Source organism: Girardinichthys multiradiatus, chromosome 18, assembly GCF_021462225.1.
Source record: "Girardinichthys multiradiatus isolate DD_20200921_A chromosome 18, DD_fGirMul_XY1, whole genome shotgun sequence".
Taxonomy (NCBI): domain Eukaryota; kingdom Metazoa; phylum Chordata; class Actinopteri; order Cyprinodontiformes; family Goodeidae; genus Girardinichthys; species Girardinichthys multiradiatus.
This window is the reverse complement of record NC_061810.1, coordinates 11,358,475-11,382,872: the sequence shown is the minus strand read 5'-3', so window position 1 is coordinate 11,382,872 and position 24,398 is coordinate 11,358,475. Positions and strand designations below refer to the sequence as shown.

General features: G+C 42.0%; 1 protein-coding gene across 1 annotated transcript in view; it reads right to left on the bottom strand.

Annotated features, from left to right (window-relative positions):
• Nucleotides 1-1,810: 1,810 nt before the first annotated feature.
• The window catches only part of LOC124884041 (alpha-2-macroglobulin-like), a gene marked incomplete at its 5' end in the record, with an annotated part of 44,113 nt that continues 21,525 nt past the window's right edge, over nt 1,811-24,398 (bottom strand). Inside the window, 12 exons of the mRNA XM_047391631.1 lie at nt 1,811-1,924; nt 2,047-2,085; nt 2,182-2,287; nt 2,371-2,439; nt 2,553-2,643; nt 4,077-4,195; nt 4,436-4,648; nt 12,887-13,074; nt 13,164-13,326; nt 14,814-14,888; nt 17,950-18,106; nt 18,424-18,499. Of these exons, the coding sequence (XP_047247587.1) occupies nt 1,920-1,924; nt 2,047-2,085; nt 2,182-2,287; nt 2,371-2,439; nt 2,553-2,643; nt 4,077-4,195; nt 4,436-4,648; nt 12,887-13,074; nt 13,164-13,326; nt 14,814-14,888; nt 17,950-18,106; nt 18,424-18,499 (1,301 nt within the window). The remainder of the gene's footprint in view (nt 1,925-2,046; nt 2,086-2,181; nt 2,288-2,370; nt 2,440-2,552; nt 2,644-4,076; nt 4,196-4,435; nt 4,649-12,886; nt 13,075-13,163; nt 13,327-14,813; nt 14,889-17,949; nt 18,107-18,423; nt 18,500-24,398) is intronic.

The window sequence follows — 24,398 nt, the reverse complement described above, 5'->3', positions numbered from 1 at the left end:
GAATTTGGGATTCTGGCCAGAAAGTAAATTTTAGGTCTTCTGACCAAAGCACCTTCTTCCATATGTTTGCTGGGTCCCCAACATGGCTTCTGACAAACTGCAAACGGGACTTCTTATGGTTTTCTTTTAACAATGGCTTTCTTCCTGCCACTCTTCCATAAAGACCACATTTGTGCGGTGCACGACTAATAGTTGTCCTGTGGACAGATTCCCCCACCTGAGCTGTGGATCTCTGCAGTTCTTCCAGAGTCACCACGGGACTCTTGGCTGCATCTCTGATCAGTGCTCTCCTTGTTCGGCCTGTAAGTTTAGGTGGACGGCCTTGTCTTGGTAGGCTTACAGTTGAGCCATACTCTTTCCATTTCATGATGGATTGAACAGAACTCCATGAGATGTTCAAAGCTTGGGAAATCTTTTTATAGCCTAAACCTGCTTTAAACTTCTCCACAACTTTATCCCTGACCTGTCTGGTGTTTTTCTTGGACTTCATGATGCTATTTGCTTCCAAATAGTCTCTTAACCAACCCTTGAGGCCGTCACAGAGAAGCTCTATTTGTATTGAGATTAGATTACACTCAGGTGGACTCTATTTAGTCATCAGGCAACTTCTGAAGGCAATTGGTTGCACTCAGAGTAAAGGGGGGGCTAAATACTTTTGCATACCGCACTTGTAAAAAACTTTTATGTCATGTATAATTTTCTTTCCACTTCACAATTGTATACCACTTTGTGTTGGTCTTTCACATAAAACTCCAATAAAATATATTTATATTTGTGGTTGTAATGTGACTATGTGGAAAAGTTCAAGGGGTAGGAATATTTTTACAAGCCACTGTACAAACCCAATTCTAAAGAAGTTGTAATGTTGTTTAAAATGTAAATGGATTGGAGACAGGCCAGTCTAGTACCAGCACTCCTTTACTATGAAGCCACGCTGTTGTAACGTACAGAATGTAGCTTAGCATTGTCTTGCTGAAATAAGCAGGGACGTCCCTGAAAACGACGTTGCTTGGATGGCAGCAGATGTTGCTCCAAAACCTTCATGCATCATACAGCATTAATTGTGACTTCACAGATGTGTAAGTTAACCATGCCATGGGCACTAACACACCCCCACACCATCACAGATGCTAACTTTAAACGCTGCACTGATAACAATATAGATAGCCAGCCCTTTTCCTCTTTGACTCAGAGGAAATAATGTCCATGATTTCCAAAAACAAATAAAAAATGTGGACTCGTCAGGCCACAGCACACTTTTCCACTTTGCGTCAGTGCTTTTCAGATGAGCTTGGACCCAGAGAAGTCAGCTGTGTTTCAAGGTGTTGTCAATATATGGCTTAGGTAGAGTTTTGACTTGCATTTATAGATGTAGAGATGAATTGTGTTAACTGACAAGGGTTTTCTGAAGTGTTCCTGAGCCCACGTGATAATGTTTTTAAAGGAATTTGTTAAGAACTTTTAATCAGTTATATAACTGAGAAGTTTTAAAATGGTTGCAGGTCAAAATACACATCCTACGTGCTTCAAAAACTAACAATAATCTACAATGTTTGGATAAAAAAGATTGTATTTTTTAGTGAACGCCAAAAACTAAATGTAAAGTTGCTAACATTTAAAGCTTTACTAAAATAAGTCTAAAGTAGACTCACAACATTGTTTCATACGATGGAAGAGCACAGTCACAGCACCGACAAACAATTTTCAGGGTCAATTTGTTTTAATGTATTACTCATTAGGCTTTAGTTGCACATGAACATAAAATGTACAATTAGACTGTAATGTAGACTATAACAGAAAAGCATTTGTATTAATTTTATATTTATTTATTTGATAAGAACAAGTACATGCATTTTACATGACATATACAGTCAACATGAGGCTGGAATCACTGAGAACCGGAGGGTAAGGGACAGTCCTCAAGCTGCAGAAGGAAAAGACAATAATTCGCATGAAATATAGTTCTACTTTTCCATAAAATCAGCAGAGTGTTAAGTGATCTTGGAGACTGCATCATGTGTTTTTCTGATAAACTGTATCTTTTACCTTGATTAGCCACAGTGTATTCCCTCTCAGCCCGGTCAGCTAGAGAAGAAAGAAAAGTATTGATAGGAAATCAGAAATGACTTTTCATTTGTCAAATTAGTGTGACTCAAATGTGTTTTCTGCATGAAGATTTACTGGGCTGGTAGTAGTCATAGAGGGCGATCACTGCTGGTTTGAGGTTCTGCACAGGGATCTGCTGTTGGAGCACCAAGCTGAGGTTGACTGGTACGGCCTTCATAAGCTGAGCAGAAGATAGCAGTATTCAACCTTAGTGACAAACCCATCCGTCATTATGTCTTATTCTGAGCTGCTAATTGGTCCCACCTCCTTTAAGTACACCACAACATGGCCGTTCTTGTGTTCAACACGATCCACCAGCTGAGCACCTTCAAGCTGTGAGGAGAACATATTCAGCAGCCTTATTATCACAGCCACAGTGAGCTCAGAAGCAGGTCCAGTATTCTGTCAACATCTGTGTTCAGGTTAAAGTCACTGCTTCCACTCACATTTTTCATAGACTGTGGATCGGGGATAAATCCTGAGAGCAAGGCAATATCCAGAATCACCATGTTAGTGCTGGCCTCTTTTCCATTGTACCTGGAACAGAACAATAAATATGCTGTTGTGTAGTAGTTTCAGGGGACAAATACAGTCTCTAATTTCTTTTATACTAATTTTGTTTTATGTTGGGAGACTAAATGTCCATGAAAATGTCCAGAAAAAACACAATTATTACATTGTACTTTGACTACATGCATTGTAATTGTTATATTGTTAAAAGTATGTAGATTTACTCTTATTCTTTTACCATCTGTCTAGGGACTGCAGGTGAAAAATAGCTTTCTGGCTAACTCTGGAAATTTTATAGGAAATATTAATATGCATTTTTCCTGTAATAAATATATATAAAAAAACATTAAAGGTTAAAATCAATTTGCATCTTATTTGGTGAAATACGTATTTGAACCCCGCCAGGATTCTGTTTTGCAAAGATTAGCGTGAACAGCAAAAAAAGAAATTAGGTTTATAAAGAAAACCTATTTTTATTTGTAGAATGGGCTACAAATCAGTCAGAAGGAGGCTTGGTGAGAAGGTGACATCTGTAGGTGAAATATTGTTCAAATGGAAGAAATATAAAATGACTACCAATCAGCCTGGATCGGGAGCACGATGCCAGAGCTGACCTATGTGTTGAGCATGATCATGAGTAAGGTTAGGGATCTACCCACAACTCCAAGGGACAAACAAAGAGCAAGACTGCCATCCCCACAGTCAGACATGATGGTGAGAACATTATGATGTGGGGCTGTTTTGCTACATTACAATTTCACCACATCCAGAGGTAACTAAGCAGAGCCATGTGCCATAAAATCTAGTTCAATCAGTCTCACTGAGGTAACTTAAAACTAGTAAAACGAGTAGCATGCATGTTAAACATCTAATATTACCCTGTTAAAATCCCACTGTTTCTCTATAAAGAGCAGAATGACTGATTTACAAGAGTAACAATCAACACAGTTGGCTGTGCTCTCTTACTTTTCATGTGTGTCTTCTGCTTGTACAAAAATCAGAATGATGATATAATGATGTTATAATAAAAAGGTTTTTATCATAAAATCAATATATTCTTTAATTTCAGCAACAGTTGCAATGATTGTCAGTTTTCTTCTTTAAAGTGATTAGATTGTATATTTAATAATTTCAGTGTAAATACCTTGATAAAGTCAATCTTTGGTGTCTTTACACAAGGTTATAACCATACTCACCCAACCCTACTGGGCAACAACAAGAAGTAACATCCTACCTCTCTGCTTCAGGTTTCTACACCAAATACCGTCATGTGTTACTGGGGTAATGAATATTAACTTTGCTCGTTTAAATGTAAAAAAAAACATAAATGAATTTAAACTGTACCATAAAAATGAGAAAATGTGTCTTCGTAAGCACAGAACCTTGTACTATCCAGCCATCAGGTCTGAATGATGCTACATTCTCTGTTTCTAACTTTCGGCTGGTTTTTTAGGACTTACTGCAAAATGAGACTCAGGGTGACTTTGGGTGTTTTGTGAGAGGAGTCATACTCTGGTAGAACCTCCACACTCATAGTGGTGGCATCAGGAGGAGGTGGGATGTTGTAGTGCTGAGAAATCTGAGAACCGTAACAAAGGAAAATTAAAAAATGAATAAAATCCAAAATAGTGCACATTTCAGTTTCCCTAACCTTGCACAGGCAGAAATTTGATCTATGATTGTTTGGCTTCATTGCCTTCTGAATTCAACACATTTAAAAGACTACCACTAGATTTAAAAAATAAAAAATATTTGCCTTTTCTGAATGTTTAAATAAACAAAAGTCACATTTCTTCAGAATGGGGATGCTGTCACTGACCTGCACTGAGGTACATGCAGTCCCCTTCACCTCCAAGCTGTACTTTCCCGTCATGTCCTGCAGCATCTTCTCCTGGTAGAGCAGTTTGTTGTCTGGGTTCACATCGAACACCAGCTGACCGCTGGGAGACTGAATTGTCACTGTGCTGGAACCTACAGGGCTGAATACCAGACTGGAGTAGAGGGACAGAGCCTGAAGAGCCACCACGGTGTCCTACAACACAAAGTACAACATGTATGACTGTACATTCAGGTGTTTTGCCCAGAACCATATCAGTACTGACATTATCAAGCAATGTTTGTAGGCCTAAGATAAAATAAATTCTTAAGAATCACACTCCTGGTGTGTTGACACACTGCAAAGTTGGAGGTGGATTGTAGAGGACAGCGGTAATCATCTCTGTGCTAATTTCTGGCCTACTGGCTAAATGAAGGACTCATTCATTGCTGGTTGTGTGTGCTCGATACGGGGTGATCTGTAAGTTTTTCTTGAAATTGAGTTTGAGTATATGTAGGAAATATGAACCTCGTAACAAATGAGTTTGTTTTGACAGGCCGCTGAAGGTCAGAAAACGTTTTTGTGTAGGTCATTAGCCAGCTAGCTAGTAGCTTGGGTAACTGAACACTGGCTTACATATAACTATAATATTTGTTTGTTGCATAATGGGGAAAGATGTGAAGGTAATTAGTTCATCTGTTAATTTTAAATGAGCCATGTGAGTGTAAGTTTGCATTATTTGGAATGCAATGGATTAAGAATATGTTTTTGTGTTTGTATATTTTCAGTTTCAGAAAAAGAAAAGAAAGGGGAAGAATTATGGTTCAAGTCAACCGTTTGAAAGTTCTTCAGACTCCTGGACTATTTTGTTTAGCCCTCTGTCTAGGTTATGTAGGGACACATAACTGAGGGCAGAAGAGTCACCCTGAGGGTTTTTAGGAATCTTAAATGAAGTCAGGTTGCCAGTTTGCTACATTTTTCACTCAACACATAATTATTGAAACATTTCGACAAGAATCTGGGCCCACATTTGTGTAACTCAGTAGCTAGCATGCAGCCAACCATTAATAGTATTAATTTTGCTGCCGCTTATTTTACATTAAAATTGTACACTTTCTTTTACTGCATTTCATCAGAATTTTTATTTTTTTTTACCGTGTCCTGTCCGGCGGAGTAGCGCTCAGAATTGTTGTCTGAGTGCCAATAAATTTCCCAACAGATTTACTTGTACAAGCGGAGCATCACAGCTAATGCTTTAAAGCTCTGCTTGATATTTATAAAGAAAGTTTTATTATAAATTTCTTTGGGAATATTTCAACTGTTACAGACACGGAGACTGAAATGAAAAGGAAAAAAGAAGCTCAAAAAAGAGAAAGACTGGGCAAAAGGGAAAAAGGGGAGAAAAGGAGGAAAGAGTGGAGGAGAGAAAGAAGGAGGAAGAGAACACAAGACCACACCCCGCTTGCCTATACACCTGCAGCTGTTTTAAATTTTTTTAACAAAATAGTACATGGTAATTATGAATGCAAAATGTACTTAGTGAGAGGTTCAGCTTTTGTATACAATGTTTCTCCACAAAAATATGCAATAGCGAGTGTGAGGATCCACAGACCTGCTCCATGGTCCCTGGATGGACACTGAGGAGATCCGAGCCACAGACATCCAAAGGTCCCCCCAAAGGAATCCCAGGAGAACTACCGCCGGGACTACCGCAACCCCCCCAGAGAAGAGCAGTGGAGAGTCCCAGGGGAACCACCCAGCAGTGACAGTGCAGAAGACCCAGGGAGCCGCAGCGACGACCCCACAGGCCCCGCCGGCAGCTATTCATGTCCGAGCAAATCCAGCCATGGACCCAGAGGACCAAGACCCCAGGACACACCACCCCCCAAGCAGAAGCCCAACATAGCCCAGGGGGCCAGGCCCTGGCAAGCAGCCACCAGGAGTGAGCCAACACACACCAAACCACCCGGACACCGAGAACCACAAGTACACCAGTGAGTAGAGACTCCAACCACCGACAGGTAGTGTGGCGGAGAGGAAATAGGCCCCCCATAATATGGGGGCCCTAAGCTGATCCAGGAGAGGGAGCAGTCCAAGACCCAACCTGTCACAAAAAAAAAAAAACAGGCACACACAGTCACAACCACCCACTCCCACCCACATGCATACACATATGCCCAACGTAAAGACAAACAACAATGGACATCATACACTCACTCACACTCCCCATGCATACTCTATACTCCCAAGTCCAGGCAACCAGCCCCCGGACCCAGGAGGTGGTCCCCTTCCCTACTGGGGCAGAGACAGGCAGACAGTGCTGGCACCGCCCAGACCCGGGTGACCCCGGCCCGGCTCCCGCCCCCCCCCGCCCCGAACCCAGTCCCCAACAACCCCCAATCCACCTTCGGAGAGGGGGCTATGTACAAAAAAGCGGTCCACATGGTTCAAACCAGCCCGCCAACCGGAGCCGCCCCAGGACAGAGCCGTCCCGACCCCCCAATGAGCTCCGATCCCAACACCATGAGTCTCCCACCCCCAATGAACCCCAACAAGAACCTCCCTACAGGGCCGCCCCCAACAAGAACACCGATATCGAACACATTGCCGCGAACTCAAATGCAACGAATCCCCTCCCCTACAGGGGCACACCCCCACAGGTGAACTCCATGGCAAAGAAGCCGATGAAGCCACACCCACACAGTGCAAGCTCCACACACAGCCCCGCTCTAACAACCCCCGCCGCACTTCGCTCCCCCACAACACACTGCGCCACAACGGCAAGGCAAGGGCCATGCGCAATGCCACCTCCACCCACTGGCGCAACAGGGCAGACCCCACTGAGCACCGCACCCACAACAGGACCCCCGACCCCGCACCATGACGGGACAAACTCATCCACCAAGAGGTCCCCGGCCAGCAGCAGGCACCCAGGGCCAGTGTCCCCACCACGCCCCCTCAGCCACAGAAAACACTACATCATTGCCACTGCAACAACCGCCCAGGGAGAAACACTATCCAGCTCAGCTCCACCATCGCCACCCAGCCAATCCAAATGCTGGTGACCCCACGCCCTAGAAGTGGACACAACCCCTCCACCCCACAGGCTGCAGCCCCTCCACACCACCCCCCAAAGTTGCTGCTTGAGCCCTATCTTGTTTTCCATTTTTACTAAGCCGTTGGCACAAATGACTAGACAAAATAATATTTTAAGGGGAGACCACATAAGAAAAAAGAACCATCTCATGGGGTTGACGATGTAATAATGACCCTTCAAGAAAAGGCTTTTCATGAGTTGATGTCACAGCTGGAGGACTTTGTAAATATTCAGAATACAGAGCAAAAGCATAGATTATGTAGTTTAATTACTCCCTAAAACAAGAAATTATGAAATACTATGTCACATGGAATGTCAAGGCGATTACATATGCAGTGTCAAAGGCAATTACATATGAGTGGTTTTGGAAAACTTTCTAAAGAAAGGATCAGGAATAAGTTATAAACAAACTGTTTCAAATGAAAGCATCCAAAACAGATGCCAGAACCACCTCAACTGACTTTTTTCAATGTGGAGGAGTAGTGGCTCTAATCTGAGCTCCTTCTGGATCGCCGAGCACCTCATCCTATCTCTAAAGGAATGCGGCCACTGTCCAGACAAAGCTAATGTCTGGTATTGTTTGTAAATGGGATCTCGCTTACGACCCAAAGTTTGCCCTTCGGCTTAGCTCTCTCTTCCCCACAACGGACTGGCACAGCATCCTCATTACTGCAATGGCTGCACCGATCTGTCTGTTGATCTCCCGTTCCATTCTTCCCTCCTTGTGAACAAGACCCCAGGATCATTGAACTCCTCCACATGAGGAAGGAGCTCCCCTTCAAACGGTAGCCCTGCAGGATTTAAACCAGGAACAGGTCTGACTTAGAGCCGGCAATGTGAACCAAAGTTCTGCTCCACTTGTACAGAGACCAGATGGCCACTAATAAAGGGCTGCTGACTCTACACTCCTGTATGGAAGCAAATTGTTACCATATTTCAAATGAAAAAGCATTTTCAGAAATGCTTTTTCATTTTAAGAATGTGGCTGCATTGTTTGACTCATAAATGAAATTAGTTATCAATAATCCTATTTGCATTTTAAGTTTCTTCTTCAAGACTGCTCATTCTTTCACTTAATTAAAATGAAAAAGAAAAAGACATTTGAGATTTATTTTTCAAAATGTACCCCAGCAAATATATACCAAAATTCAATTTGAAATGTAAAATTTGAAAATGAAAAAGCATTTCCAGAAATGCTGTTTCATTTTAAGAATGTGGCTGCCTTGTTTGACTCATAAATGAAATTAGTAATCAATCATCCTATTTGCATTTTAATTTTCTTCTTCAAGACTGCTCATTTCTTCACTAAATTAAAATGAAAAAGAAAAAGACATTTGAGATTTATTTTTTAAAATATGCCCCAGCAAATAGATACCAGAATTCAATTTGAAATGTAAAATTTGAAAGTGAAAAAGCATTTCCAGAAATGCTTTTTCATTTTAAGAATGTGGCTGCATTATTTGACCCATAAATAAAATTAGTAATCAATCATCCTATTTGCATTTGCATTTTCTTCTTCATGACTGCACATTTTATGCCATAATCAAAAAGAAAACAAAGCAGACATTGCTTTTTTGTTTTCGTGGTCTGCCCGCAAAGTACTGCCCAGAACTCGAAAACGAAAAAGCATTCCGAGCTGCGGGCGCAGAAGAGTGACGTCAGCAGCCGCTCTTCCTCAGCTCCCTGCTGACCGAGCTACCCAGCATGTTCGGTGGGAGGCGCTGTGCACGTCTGCATTGCATTACATTGCAAACGTGCCGAGAAATTGATTGAATTGCAGCAGGGCCGAGCTCAATTAGTGGCAGTGGCAGGAAGAACTGGTAGTTCCGCCACAGCTCCACAGTTCCGCTACAGCCTGCCACCGAAGCTGCCTCCGGAACTGCCACAGTCTGCCGCACGGTGGCACGGGATTCCGCGAGAATGCCAGAAGGTGCCAGACCGGCCATAAAAGCTTGCCAATGCGGTTGCCGCAGTTTTTGTGGAAGCTGATGCTGATTATCGGCAAATGGGTTGTCATTATTGTTATAGCCTGTTACCTTTACATAATGATTTCATTATTGATTATTATTTAATAAACAGCTTTAGACCCATAACATAAGGTGATTGTATTTACTTGACATGGAAAATAAATAGCACTATGTGTATGTGTGACGTGTTGAAAGGATGACGATTTATTGCACAAACAGCCGGTTTATTATAGAGCATGAGCGGCTATACTGAATCGTCACTCACAGAAAAATATAAATAAATGCTTAAAAACACGCTGGATGTCCCAGGCCATGAGGATGCCACAGCCTGCCACCGGAACTACCAGTTCTGCCTGCCACTGCCACAAATTGAGCTCGGCCTGCTGCAATTCAATCAGTTTCTCGGCACGTTTGCAATGTAATGCACTGCAGACGTGCACAGCGCCCCCTACCGAACAAGATGGGTAGCTCGGTCAGCAGGGAGCTGAGGAAGAGCGGATGCTGACGTCACTCTGCTGCGCCCGCAGCTCGGAATGCTTTTTCGTTTTCGAGTTCTGGGCAGTACTTTGCGGGCAGACCACGAAAACGAAAAAGCAATGTCTGCTTTGTTTTCTTTTTGATTATGGCATAAAATGTGCAGTCATGAAGAAGAAAATGCAAATGCAAATAGGATGATTGATTACTAATTTTATTTATGGGTCAAATAATGCAGCCACATTCTTAAAATGAAAAGCATTTATGGAAATGCTTTTTCATTTTCAAATTTTAAATTTCAAATTTAATTTTGGTATCTATTTGCTGGGGTACATTTTGAAAAATAAATCTCAAATGTCTTTTTCTTTTTCATTTTAATTAAGTGAAAGAATGAGCAGTCTTGAAGAAGAAAATTAAAATGCAAATAGGATTATTGATATCTAATTTCATTTATGAGTCAAACAATGCAGCCACATTCTTAAAATGAAAAAGCATTTCTGAAAATGCTTTTTCATTTGAAATATGGTAACGATTTGCTTCCATACTCCTGGAGCATCCCACACCGGGCACCAAAAGGGACATGGTCGAATGCCTTCTCTAGGTCCACAAAACACATCTGGACTGATTGGGCAAACTCCCATGAATCCTCAAGTAGTTTGTAGAGGGTGTAGAATTGGTCCAGTGGTTCACGGCCAGGACAAAGAAACACACTATTCCTGAAGCAGAGGTTAAACTATTTGCCACACTCTCCTCTCCGACTCCCTGGCATAGGCCTGAGTAGTGTGATACCCCTGTAGTTGGAACACCCTGTCCTGTCCCCCTTCACAAGGGGGACCACTACCTCAGTCTGCCAGTCCAGAGGTTCTGACCCCAACCGCTACGCAATGTTCAAGAGCTGTGTCAGCCATGATAGCCCAACAACATCCAGAGACTTGAGATACTCAGGGTGGGTCTCATCCACCCCTGAAGCCTTACCACTGCTGAGCTTTTTGACCACCTCTGTGACCTCAGCCTGGGTTATTAACGAGACCGAGTCCCCATTCTCTACTTCCCGCAGGGAAGGTGTGATGGCAGGATTGAGGAGATCCTCCAAGTACTCTTTCCACTACCCGGTAGTGCCTCCAGTCGAGGTCAGCAGCTCCCCACCCCCATTGTAAACAATGTTGGTGATGCATTGCTTCCCTCTCCTGAGGCGCCTGACGGATTGCAAGAACTCCTCCCAGGCCCGAGATTTTGCCTCTATCATCCGGGCTGCGGCACGCTTGGCTTTACGGTACCCGTCAGGTGGATTAGGAGTCCAACAAGCCAACCAGAACTGATAGGACTTCTTTTTCAGCTTGACGGCATCCCTTACTGCACCACAGAGCTTACAGCCACAGCTATGGGCACCAACATCGACAATAGATGTGGAGAACACAGTCCAGACTCTAAGTCTCCAACCTCCCCCAGAATCTGGTCAAAGCTCTCCTGGAGGTGGGAGTTGAGTACATCCATGGCCGAGGGTTCTGCTAGATGTTTCCAGCAGACCCTCACTATACACTCAGGCCTGCTAAATCTGTCTGGCTTCCTTCTCTTCCAGTGGATGCAGCCAAAAGTCCGAAGAAATGACTACAAAGTCGATCATCAACCTCCTGTCTAGGGTTTCTTGGTGCCAAGTGCAATGATGATTTCTCTTATGCTTGAACATGTTGTTCTGTGACTGGCACAGAAGTCAAATAACGAGACACCACTCAGATCAGGGCATTGAAGTCCCCCAGCAGAATGACCCTGAGAGGGGGACTGTCCAGCACCCTGACAAGGATGCCAGTAAGGCCAGGTACTCTGCACTGCTGCTCGGCCCATAGGCGGAAACACAGTCAAAGACCTCAACCCGACTCAAAGGTCCAGGGCTGCGACCCTCTCATCCACCAGGGTAAACCCCAACATGAGATGGCTGAGATGGGGGGCAAACTTTACCTCTTAGGCATTATAATAGAGGACCCCCACCCCCCTTTTTTTTTTACCTGTATTTTGTCTCTTCACATCCTTATAAAAATAATAACTAAAAAGGTCTGTTACTTCGAGAGGCGGAACTTGCACAATGGGTCATATCACTGTAAAATGAATGTTAATGAGCTAACTGAAGATTAGTGGATGAAAGCAGCTAAAAAACATGACTAGTATTCATGTTTAATCTAACAGGAGTATCAGGGTGTAATTACAGCATATACAGTATTAGGCTATTTAAAGAGTGACACATTTTTTCAATGCTTTTCTCTTATCACATACATTTTCCAATAACCTGTTAGCCTGACAGTAATACTGTATTATGTTCAGACTGAGGTAGGTTTAGGCAACTGTAAATATTTTCTTATAATTAATCAGAGAGCCGAAGTTTCAGCTGGAGGATGTTTTTAGATTTTGTTTGTTTTCTACAACCTACAGTATATGATTTGGATGCTTTGAAAACCAGGCAATGATGCATCGTCAGCTTTTGATTCAGTCAGTAAAACTGTAAACTGTAGGACTCTTTTGAACAGTAAACTAGTTAGCCAATTTAAACAAGCATTTCTGTGTGTGAGCTTGTTAATGAGATTTCAGATGTGTGCTTTGGTAAAAGCTATAATCAGCAGTTTACCATTACACCAAGGGGACAAACTCATTATTGTCTAATTGTATGAGGTTTCTGACAGTCATAATTAACTTCATATTCGAGAACAACTGACTATTTCCATTTTCTTTCATTTTTGGGATACTGCATGGGTACTCTAAAATTAAAATACATGTTCTGGACTGCTGGAAGCACTGGGTAACTTGGAGAATGTAAAAAACAAATAAGATTCTCGTTTCTTTCCACAGACAGATAAAGAATCCCATTATCTCTAGAAAAACTGTAGAAAACTGTGTTCACATATAGTGTGAATTTAAGACCAGTACCTGAGTAGAGGAGAATCCTCCATAATGGTTCTGCTGGGTCGTCAGCCATCGAACGATCCCTGAGGCGTAACCCCGGTCTTCATTAGTGTTGGAGGCAGAGAGCTTTGCCAGCAGCACATAGGAGCTGATCTCCACAGACAGAGAGGCTGATGTTTCTGTTGCTGTCTGAGACCAGTGGATGAAGCTCCCTAATAATAGCCATCCATAAACAATGTGACTACAGACTGATTCACTGTAATGAATTGATCAGTCATTTTCAGCAGAAAACATGACTAACCATCTTTGATGGCAACTGAGTCGAGGTGCTGCAATAGGTGATCTCTGGTCTCCATGTCTCCAGCCAGCGAGAAGACGTATGCCAGCAGAGCTGTAGTGTAGGTGTTGCTGAAATCATTGATGAACTCTTTGAGGCATGACAGGCTCTGTTTCATCACACGATCCTTTGACAAAACAAAACACAACTGAAATTTATTCACATCTATGCAGTTTTCCTTTCCACTGTCACTACATCCATGCTCAGTATGCGGGATTGCTGCAAGTCAATGCAAGCTGTCGCTACATGCTGATCCAGGAGGAGTGACTACTACAATTCACTGACTCAATGCAATCTGCTGGGTTTCCTTCGATAGAAAAACGTTTTACCGATTTAAATAATAAACAGAATCTGACTGCACTGTTTGATTACTAGAATTAATTAGAATGTATGAACCTGACTAGAAATCTGTATGATTCAATGGAATTGACTTTGTAAAGTGCCTTGAGACGACGTGTTGTGAATTGATGCTATATAAATAAAACTGAATTGAATTGAATTATAAGTCAGCCATCTTCTGTTGGAGTAGCAGTATCGGAGCTAGTGACTTAAAAAAGCAAAACAAGTTGATAAAGAAGGCTCGGATTTGGGGACTGTTCTGGAACCTCTGAAGATTATTGTGCAAACAAGGATGAGTCATTAAATGAAGAACATCCTCTGATCATCCTCTTCACAAGACTAATTTATTAACAGTGTCTTCAGTATGATTGCTACAGAAAATCTTCCTCAACCAGATCCATAAAATCTACCAGTTCTACTAAGAGTAATGGCCAGATATTGAACCAGTTTCAGAGCAGATGATTGTGGCCAAATGGACTAAATATTAGATGGGAGTTTATGTGTACAAGCTGAAAATTATAACATCCCTAGCAGATTTAGATTGAAATGTCTTTTAAAACAAAAAGTTTGTTTCTGATGGAAACTGACAAAATCACTGCTGTTGTGCAAATGGAATAGACAACAGGGGGAAATCTTTGGTGATTAGCAAGAAACACTCAATAAAGGAGTGGTTCTGCAGGTGGGGACCACAGACCACTTCTCAGTACCTATGCTTTCTGGCTGATGTTTTGGTCACTTTGATCCAAACATCAATTGATGATAGGGCTGAAAGAATTATAGGGCTGAAATAATTAATTAGTTGACGATTATTTCAATAAAAGGATTAATCACAATTAATCCGATTATTGAAATAATTGTCAACTAATTAAGTAGTCAAATAAACATGCCATTTGCTGAAACAACAACCCACTTAGAGCTGTAATTAGTCCAAAATTGTGCCAAAAATATTTACATTTTGCATTTAAGATAAAAAACCTTCTTTGTCTGTAGATATGCTCTATAGTGGGCATAGCTGTAACTTCACCTGGTTCAGATTCTGTAAAAAATCTCCTATCAAGCACCTTTTGTTATTAATCAATGAATCAAAAAAATAGTCAACAGATTAATCGATTAACAAAATGATCATTAGTTGCAACCCTAATTGACTGCATCATCAGAATACTTTTTGAAATGATGAGATACTGTCCCTATAATCAGACAGATAAATCGTAATTATAAGATACACATGGACACAATGTAAATAAAACAAGTGGAGAATTTTCCAAATCTACTTACATCTGAGGACATTTTCATCTCCAAAAAGGCAGCAGTTATGTAAGCACTAAGTGTCACTTCATCTGATACACCACCCTGTGGAGACGAAGCAACACAGAGGTCATGTTATCAGTGGGATGTTCACCATTCAAAGCTAAGCCAAGTCATATGGTGGTTTTACAGCACCTGTGTGTGCTTAAAAAAATACATATTGGTTTCAGTAAAGGCAGTTCTAATCATCTCAGCAGGAGGCCACAATAACCCAAAGAAAATTATGCATTTTTCAGACTTTATTAACACATCATGCCTCAGACACTGTAAAGCGGAGTAGTGGTTGGAGGCAGAAACCTCTCTGCTGTTGTTGGAAGATTTGTACATAAATTATCATTGCTTAGTTTAAGAAATATCTTAATCCTTTGATAGAAGTGGTTTGAATACTTTTCACATTTATTTTGAGTGTTTTATGAACTATTAACCGCATTGTCATCTTGTCTTAGAGTTGCATTTAGGTAGTTGCAATGCAGGGAAATAGTTCAGTGGAAAATTACTGAGAGGACTGCTTGCACCCCAGCCTATCTTTGTGTCCTTGTGTGATCAGCCACTGCCAAATGTGGACTTATGGGCTGTATCAGTATCTGGATAGAACCAGTTTTAATCAGTAGAACTTGTATTTGTGAAACTGTTTGTGGTCACACCCACGATTTTGTAACATGAGTGTTTTTTTTCAATAAAAGGCTGTGTACAGAGAGCAGCCCTTTGAGAGAAGGAAGTCACTGTTTAGCAGCGGACTGTCTCTCCCTGGCCAGCCAAAATTAATTACCTGTGTCTTCATTTCATACCTGTCTGAATTTATTAGTGTGTCTAACTCTGACAGCTGTAAATCAAATAAATCATCTCCAGTGTACCTTTGTTACATTAACGTTTAAGTGCATCTAAATTAAATTAAATATTGTCAAAAAGTTTAATTATTTCAATTATTCAAAGTTCAAAAAGCAAAACTCATTGAGATTTATTACACAGAGAGGTACATTCCAGCATTTGTCTATACTGATTATTGTTTACAGCAAATAAATTACTTTTTCACAAAATTTAAATATTATGAAAGAACAACAAAAAACAAACTTCGTTCAGACATGAGTCAATGTCGGGTTTATATGTATCTCTGATTTAGACCAGTATACGTCATCCATGGTTAGACTAAGCAAAACAGCAGAGTCTTTAAGCCTAAAACCATATATTTCTAGGTTGTTTACTACTATGTCTGCATGCTATTAGGATATCTTGAGATGGTGATAATATTAGTAAATACTGAGATGACCATATCAGTAGTGATATATACGCCTATTTTTGTCTTCCTCTTCTCTTATTTGTACTTCCTGCACTCTGTAAGCTTTAGCAGTTTGATGTGTCATTTGAGTCCAGTTTGAGCATCTGCTGCAGCCAGACTCTGTCCAACTGGTTCAGTGTTATCCTTTCCTAAAACCTGCAGGTTCATAACGCTTGGAACATATTAGCCAACAGCTATTCGATTCCAAAGAGTGCTTTGCGATATTGATATTGCACAAACCAATTTTGCAATGAAGATATATTCGTGATATATTGTGCAGCCCTATTTTCAACACAAAAAACAGAAAGTATTGAAATCACAAGTAGTTTTTCACATTAATAATGTAATAATAATTGTTAAATTTTCTTACATAATTCCCTTGTTGGGCCCCAGCCATGGATAAAAACATGGATGGAACATGTATTGAATTGTACACAATCAAACCCGGATATGAACCTCACTGCACCTTTAAATCACACCAACCAACGTCGAACCCAGCCCAGGAAGACAACGAGTCAGAGCTGGACTTCTCGTGACATCATTCAGTCTAAAACAATAACACGTTGTTCCAACATGGCTGCCTCTTTCCATGCGACTCTCAACCGAGGTCGGACAGGAGAAGCACCGCATGTGAATGTCTCCTTGCAGTCAAGGAGGCATAACTCTTCAAACATGGATCCAGAGTGACTAGGATCTCATGGTCAAATATCCGTCGATCGAGTGCAACAAAGTTAAGTATGATCTGCTGCTCAGATAATCCGGAATTCATACAAAAAAGGTAATTAAGATAAGGGTGGCTAGAACTTTTCTTTTTGAGGCCTACAGAGAAGCAACCTGTGTTCCAGAGAATTCCCAGCAAACAACGTTGAGTGAAGCAGTCTTCCAAACGACCTGGAAAAAAAGGTTTCGGAACTGCAGTTCTGCACACGCATGCAGCCGGACCCTGCCACTAAGGCAGCAGCGAAGTGCCTTTGTTCTGCCGCCATGTGGCTGGACCGGACAGGACAACTTCCCTCCTCAACTAGTCGCCCTAGGACATCCTTTCTTTGAGAAACTCAGCTAGCATGCTGTCTGTCCAGCTAATGTGAACTGACATTTCAGCCTGGTGGCTAGTTATTTGTTCTGTGTTGTTTTAAAGTTAAGACATTTTTTAAAGGGTGTGTTTAAACAAAGATCAATTCATATGCATTTTAATCTTTATTATTATTATTATTTATTATGTAATGGTCATGTTTTTTAACCATTTGTATTGATTCCTTTGTTCTTTCATTTGTATATAGTTGATTAATTTCTTTATTCCCTCATTTTGCTTGGTAGTTTTAGTTGAACTGTTCTCTTATAGTAAAGAATTTGTTAATTGAAATATGTTTAACTCTGAGTTGAATTATTTTTGTTAATAAATTGTTATATTTCAAGAAATTGTGTCAATTTATTCCATATGTGTGCAGAGTTTTGCTGTTCAGTAATGCCAGTGCTTGATTTATACTTTGGGTATTTTCCTAGTTTCCTACTTGGGCTGGTATTCACAGGACAACACTTAACAGACCAAACCAGACTGGTGATTTAATAAAATATTAACTAACATAAGCTTAATAATAATTACAACACACTTAACTTAAAATGTTATTCCTCCTACTGTCCATAAGGAGCTACATTACTGTTTCTAAGAAGGGCGAACTGGTTGAAATTTTGTTTCCTGTCATCTGTTGTCATTTGGTTTAGTGTTAGAACCCCATGCCATTTTTAAAATCCTAAAAACCATCTGAGCTCTTTCTGCCTTCCACTGGAGCTTTGTCGGAGGGAGGTTCTTGGAACCAGAAATTATCATACCTTCATTCTGTTGTTAAAGAGCTTTCCAGACCTCACAAAGCAGCCGGTGTCATTTTGCTTTTGGATCAGCCAAGTCTTTGATTCTTCAAGTTTTTGTGGGTCGATGTAGACAAAAGACTGAGCTTTGGACAAAGATCTCAGAACAAAAGCTGTCAGCCTGAGGAAAAACAAGAAAATGTAGCATTAACAGAGTAAAACTGATGCTATGACGAGAAAAATAGCTAAAAATCAAACAATGTTAGGTTTTTTTTCCATTATTAATAAATACAAGAGTTGGCAAACAGATATTAGAAAAATAAAAACGCTGAATTCATTGTTTATCGAGCATGTTTATGTTGGTGAAATACACAAAGGGAAATTCCTCATGTTAACCACTGTACAGGTCCTTAGTTGTCAGTATAGTGACTTATTCTGTGTAAATTGAGTGATTTGATCAATGTAACGTGCGTTCAGACTAGTCAGTGATGTTCTCACCATGTGTTTCCTGGTCCTAATCCAAATGTGCTGTATGCACCTTCACTGTCTTTGTAGTTAAGCTGTCTCTGGTAGCCTGTAGAATAACAGAAACATGTTTACACATGACGTAAAATTAAGATCAGAATATCGTGAGTTTACTAAGAAATGTTTCATGTGCTTGTATATTTGTGGAGAAAACGAAGATGCTGTTGATAGTTTTTGCATACTAATATTTTCCACGTAGCTTTTACAACTAATTTTATTTTTGTTTTATTTATTGTGCTCAGTTCAACTTCCAGATAATGAACTTAAGGAAGAAACTCTTGGATTAGCGTAGGCTGGCTCCATGGTGGGACCCCGGCTCCACCGTACTGGGCGATGTCACGTGCCTCAATTTTGTGGTCTTCATGAAGGTGTCTTGTACCGCTCTTTGACCCATCACCCAGAGCCTGTTTGTCATGGGAGACCCTACCAGGGGCATTTAAGCCCCAGACAACATAAGCTCTAGGATCATTTGACCACTCAAATCCCTCCACCACGTTAAGGTGGCAGTTCAAGGAGGGGGCCCCTTTATTAGGGGGCATCTGGTCTCTGTACAAGCGGAGCAGGAGTTTGGTCCGCATTGCCGGCACCTCCCGCTGTTCCCGGTTCATGTTGGACTCCGGCAGGCTGCCCTTTGTCAACAGTCCTGTTCATAAGTTTTATAAACATGATTTCTAGGCATAGCCATGGCCTGGAGGGGGTCTAGTTTGGGGACCAGTGGATTTTGTCTCTTCTTTTTGCAGATGACGTGGTCCTGCTGGCTCCCTCGAGCCAAGACCTACAGCTTGCACTGGGACTGTTCGCAGCAGAGTGTGTAGCGGCTGGGATGAAGTCCGAGGCCATGGTTCTCGACCGGAAAAGGGTTGCTTGCCCTCTAGTGGTTGGAGGGGAGTTCCTGCCTCAAGTGGTGGAGTTCAAGTATCTTGGGGTCTTGTTCACAAGTGAGGGGAGAATGGAGCGGGAGATTGACAGATGGATTGGTGCGGCTGCCGGTCCGTTGTGGTGAAGATAGAGCTGAGCCAAAAACCGAAGCTCTCCATTTGGCGGTTGGTTTACGTTCCTACCCTCACCTCTGGGCATGAACTTTGGGTCATGATCGAAAGAACGAGATCCCGGATAAGAGTGGCTGAAATGAGCTTCCTCCTTAGTGTGGCGGGGCACTCCCTTAGAGATGGGGTGAGGAGCTCGACAATCCGGGAGGAGCTCGGAGTATTATGATTTGGGGTTGTTTGGTTTTTGGTTTCGGGTTTTTTTTCTTATGTTTTTCACAGTTAAGGTTTTGAATCATGCTTCTGTTTATTATTTTTCTGGTCATGTTTTGTTCTTGTTCATGTTTTGTCAAGTTGGTTTTGTTTGTATATTAGAGTCTCTGTTTTTGCCACAGCCACGTTTTGTTCTGTGTGTCAATTAAGTTTATTCGGTTCACATGCTCAAAGTTAATCTGTCTCCTTGCTCCACCTGGTTTTCACTCCATATATACACACCTGTTCAGTTAGTTATGGCGAAAACATTTCTCAAACCAAGTCTTGTTGTTTTTTGATCATGCCATGCCCTTTTGTTGTTTTGTTCCTGCCTCCTGCTGTGAGTGAGTTTTTGTTATTAAACCTTTTGCACTTACCATCACGCTGCCTGCTCGTCTGCATTCTGGGGTCCTATATCTCGCAAACCATAACAGAATGTTTCCACCAACAATGGACCTCCCGGATGACCATCAGGCTAACGCCATGGACATCTTTATTTTCCTGTCTCGGGAGGTGGAGAAGTCGTTGCGTCGGTCTGCAGGGCTGTCTGTGCCGCAGTCGACTTTTTATGGATCCAGGTTGGCGATTCCATGTCCGGCGACAGGTCCTCTTCATCGCCGTTCTTCTCCTCCCTTTCATACAGCAGTGAAGCCCTCGCCCTCCTCTCGCCGCAAGAAACGTCGGCGCAGAGCGCCTTCCTGTGGTTCGGCTGCCGAGGAGGTGGTTTCCCTGTCAGCTCACACTTAGCTCAAAGTTAATCTGTCTCCTTGCTCCACTTGGTTTTCACTTCATATACAGGTCCTTCTCAAAATATTAGCATATTGTTATAAACTTAATTATTTTCCATAATGTCATGATGAAAATTTAACATTCATATATTTTAGATTCATTGCACACTAACTGAAATATTTCAGGTCTTTTATTGTCTTAATACGGATGATTTTGGCATACAGCTCATGAAAACCCAAAATTCCTATCTCACAAAATTAGCATATCATTAAAAGGGTCTCTAAACGAGCTATGAACCTAATCATCTGAATCAATGAGTTAACTCTAAACACCTGCAAAAGATTCCTGGGGCCTTTAAAACTCCCAGCCTGGTTCATCACTCAAAACCCCAATCATGGGTAAGACTGCCAACCTGACTGCTGTCCAGAAGGCCAATATTGACACCCTCAAGCAAGAGGGTAAGACACAGAAAGAAATTTCTGAACTAATAGGCTGTTCCCAGAGTGCTGTATCAAGGCACCTCAGTGGGAAGTCTGTGGGAAGGAAAAAGTGTGGCAGAAAACGCTGCACAACGAGAAGAGGTGACCGGACCCTGAGGAAGATTGTGGAGAAGGGCCGATTCCAGACCTTGGGGGACTTGTGGAAGCAGTGGACTGAGTCTGGAGTAGAAACATCCAGAGCCACCATGCACAGGCGTGTGCAGGAAATGGGCTACAGGTGCCGCATTCCCCAGACCTGGGCTACAGAGAAGCAGCACCGGACTGTTGCTCAGTGGTCCAAAGTACTTTTTTCGGATGAAAGCAAATTCTGCATGTCATTCGGAAATCAAGGTGCCAGAGTCTGGAGGAAGACTGGGGAGAAGAAAATGCCAAAATGCCAGAAGTCCAGTGTCAAGTAGCCACAGTCAGTGATGGTCTGGGGTGCCGTGTCAGCTGCTGGTGTTGGTCCACTGTGTTTTATCAAGGGCAGGGTCAATGCAGCTAGCTATCAGGAGATTTTGGAGCACTTCATGCTTCCATCTGCTGAAAAGCTTTATGGAGATGAAGATTTCATTTTTCAGCACGACCTGGCACCTGCTCACAGTGCCAAAACCACTGGTAAATGGTTTACTGACCATGGTATCACTGTGCTCAATTGGCCTGCCAACTCTCCTGACCTGAACCCCATAGAGAATCTGTGGGATATTGTGAAGAGAATGTTGAGAGACTCAAGACCCAACACTCTGGATGAGCTAAAGGCCGCTATCGAAGCATCCTGGGCCTCCATAAGACCTCAGCAGTGCCACAGGCTGATTTCCTCCATGCCACGCCGCATTGAAGCAGTCATTTCTGCAAAAGGATTCCCAACCAAGTATTGAGTGCATAACTGTACATGATTATTTGAAGGTTGACGTTTTTTGTATTAAAAACACTTTTCTTTTATTGGTCGGATGAAATATGCTAATTTTGTGAGATAGGAATTTTGGGTTTTCATGAGCTGCATGCCAAAATCATCCGTATTAAGACAATAAAAGACCTGAAATATTTCAGTTAGTGTGCAATGAATCTAAAATATATGAATGTTAAATTTTCATCATGACATTATGGAAAATAATGAACTTTATCACAATATGCTAATATTTTGAGAAGGACCTGTATACACACCTGTTCAGTTAGTCATGGCGGAAATATTTCTCAAACCAAGTCTTGTTGTTTTTTTATCATGCCATGCCTGTCTCGCTTGCCCGTTTTGTTCCTGCCTCCTGCTGTGAGTGAGTTTTTGTTATTTAACCTTTTTACTTACCATTACGCTGCCTGTTCGTCTGCATTCTGGGGTCCTATCTCGCAAACCATAACACGGAGTAGAGCCGCTGCTCCTCCACACCGAGAGGAGCCAAGTGAGGTGGCTCGAGCATCTATACCGGATGCTTCCTGGACGCCTCCTTTGGGAGGTGTTTCAGGCACGTCCCAGGACATGCTGGAGGAACTATGTCTCTCGGCTGGCCTTGGGCTCCCTGCAACCTGGTTCCGAACGAAGCGGAAGATGACGAGTACGAGGGTCTTCTTCCACAGTCCCCTCTTTCACTCCTCCAAGAGTTTGCACTCTCAGTAACCAGTATGTTTGGAAGCATGTATATTTGTGAGAGCAGTTTTTCAACAATAAGACAAACACATCAAGCATAAAGAGATAAACAGGCTGACAGATTACACCTATTGATCTGGTGCAGATTTGATGCACAAAAATAGCCATTCTCATCCAGGCAATAGTAAACCGGCAGGCAAACCTACAAGTGTCTCATTAAAACAGAACCAGGTGAGGTAGACTGGGTATACAGGAAACATGATAAAATCTTTAAAGTTCAGTGTAAAAACTAAATTGGTTCTATGAATATTGTAGCTTCAAACTGAAGGCATCAAAACTATGAATTAACACATGTGGAATTATATACTGAACAAAAAAGTGTGAAACAACTGAAAATATGTCTTATATTCTCGGTTCTTCAAAGTAGCTACCTTTTGCTTTGATTACTGCTCTGCACACTCTTGGCATTCTGTTGATGAGCCTCAAGAGGTAGTCACCTGAAATGGTTTTCACTTCGCAGTTGTGCCCTGTCAAGTTTAATAAGTGGGATTTCAAGCCATATAAATGGGGTTGGGACCATCAGTTGTGTTGTGCAGGAGGTGGATACAGTACACAGCTGATAGTCCTACTGAATAGACTGTTAGAATTTGTATTATGGCAAAACAAAGCAGCTAAGTAAAGAAAAACGAGTGGCCATCATTACTTTAAGAAAGGAAGGTCAGTCAGTCCGAACAATTGGGAAAACTTTGAAAGTGTCCCCAAGTGCAGTTGCAAAAACCATCAAGCGCTACAAAGAAACTGGCGCACATGAGGACCGCCCCAGGAAAGGAAGACCAAGAGTCACCTCTGCTGCGGATGAGAAGTTCATCCGAGTCACCAGCCTCAGAAATCGCAGGTTAACAGCAGCTCAGGTTAGAGAACAGGTCAATGCCACACAGAGTTCTAGCAGCAGACACATCTATAGAACAACTGTTAAGAGGAGACTGTGTGAATCAGGCCTTCATGGTAAAATAGCTGCTAGGAAACCAATGCTGAGGACAGGCAACAAGCAGAAGAGACTTGTTTGGGCTAAAGAACACAAGGAATGGACATTAGACCAGTGGAAATCTGTGCTTTGGTCTGATGAGTCCAAGTTTGAGATCTTTGGTTCCAACCACCGTGTCTTTGTGCGGCGCAGAAGAAATGAACGGATGGACTCTACATGCCTGGTTCCTACCGTGAAGCATGGAGGAGGAGGTGTGATGGTGTGGGGGTGCTTTGCTGGTGACACTGTAGGGGATTTATTCAAAATGTAATGCATACTGAACCAGCATGGCTACCACAGCATCTTGCAGCGGCATGCTAGTCCATCCGGTTTGCGTTTAGTTGGACCATGATTTATTTTTCAACAATACAATGACCCCAAACACACTTCCAGGCTGTGTAAGGGCTATTTGACCAAGAAGGAGAGTGATGGGGTGCTGCGCCAGATGACCTGGCCTCCACAGTCACCGGACCTGAACCCAATCGAGATGGTTTTGGGTGAGCTGGACCGCAGAGTGAAGGCAAAAGGGCCAACAAGTGCTAAGCATCTCTGGGAACTCCTTCAAGACAGTTGGAAAACTATTTCAGGTGACTACCTCTTGAAGCTAATCAACAGAATGCCAAGAGTGTGCGGAGCAGTAATCAAAGCAAAAGGTGGCTACTTTGAAGAACCTAGAATATAAGACATATTTTCAGTTGTTTCACACTTTCTTGTTCAGTATATAATTCCACATGTGTTAATTTATAGTTTTGATGCTTTCAGTGTGAACTACAATATTTATAGTCATAAAAATAAACTCTTTGAATGAGAAGGTGTGTCCAACCTTTTGATCTGTACTGTATATATAAAAAATTGTGTCCCCTTCCATGATTTAAGTTGCCCATCCCTGGGTTAGC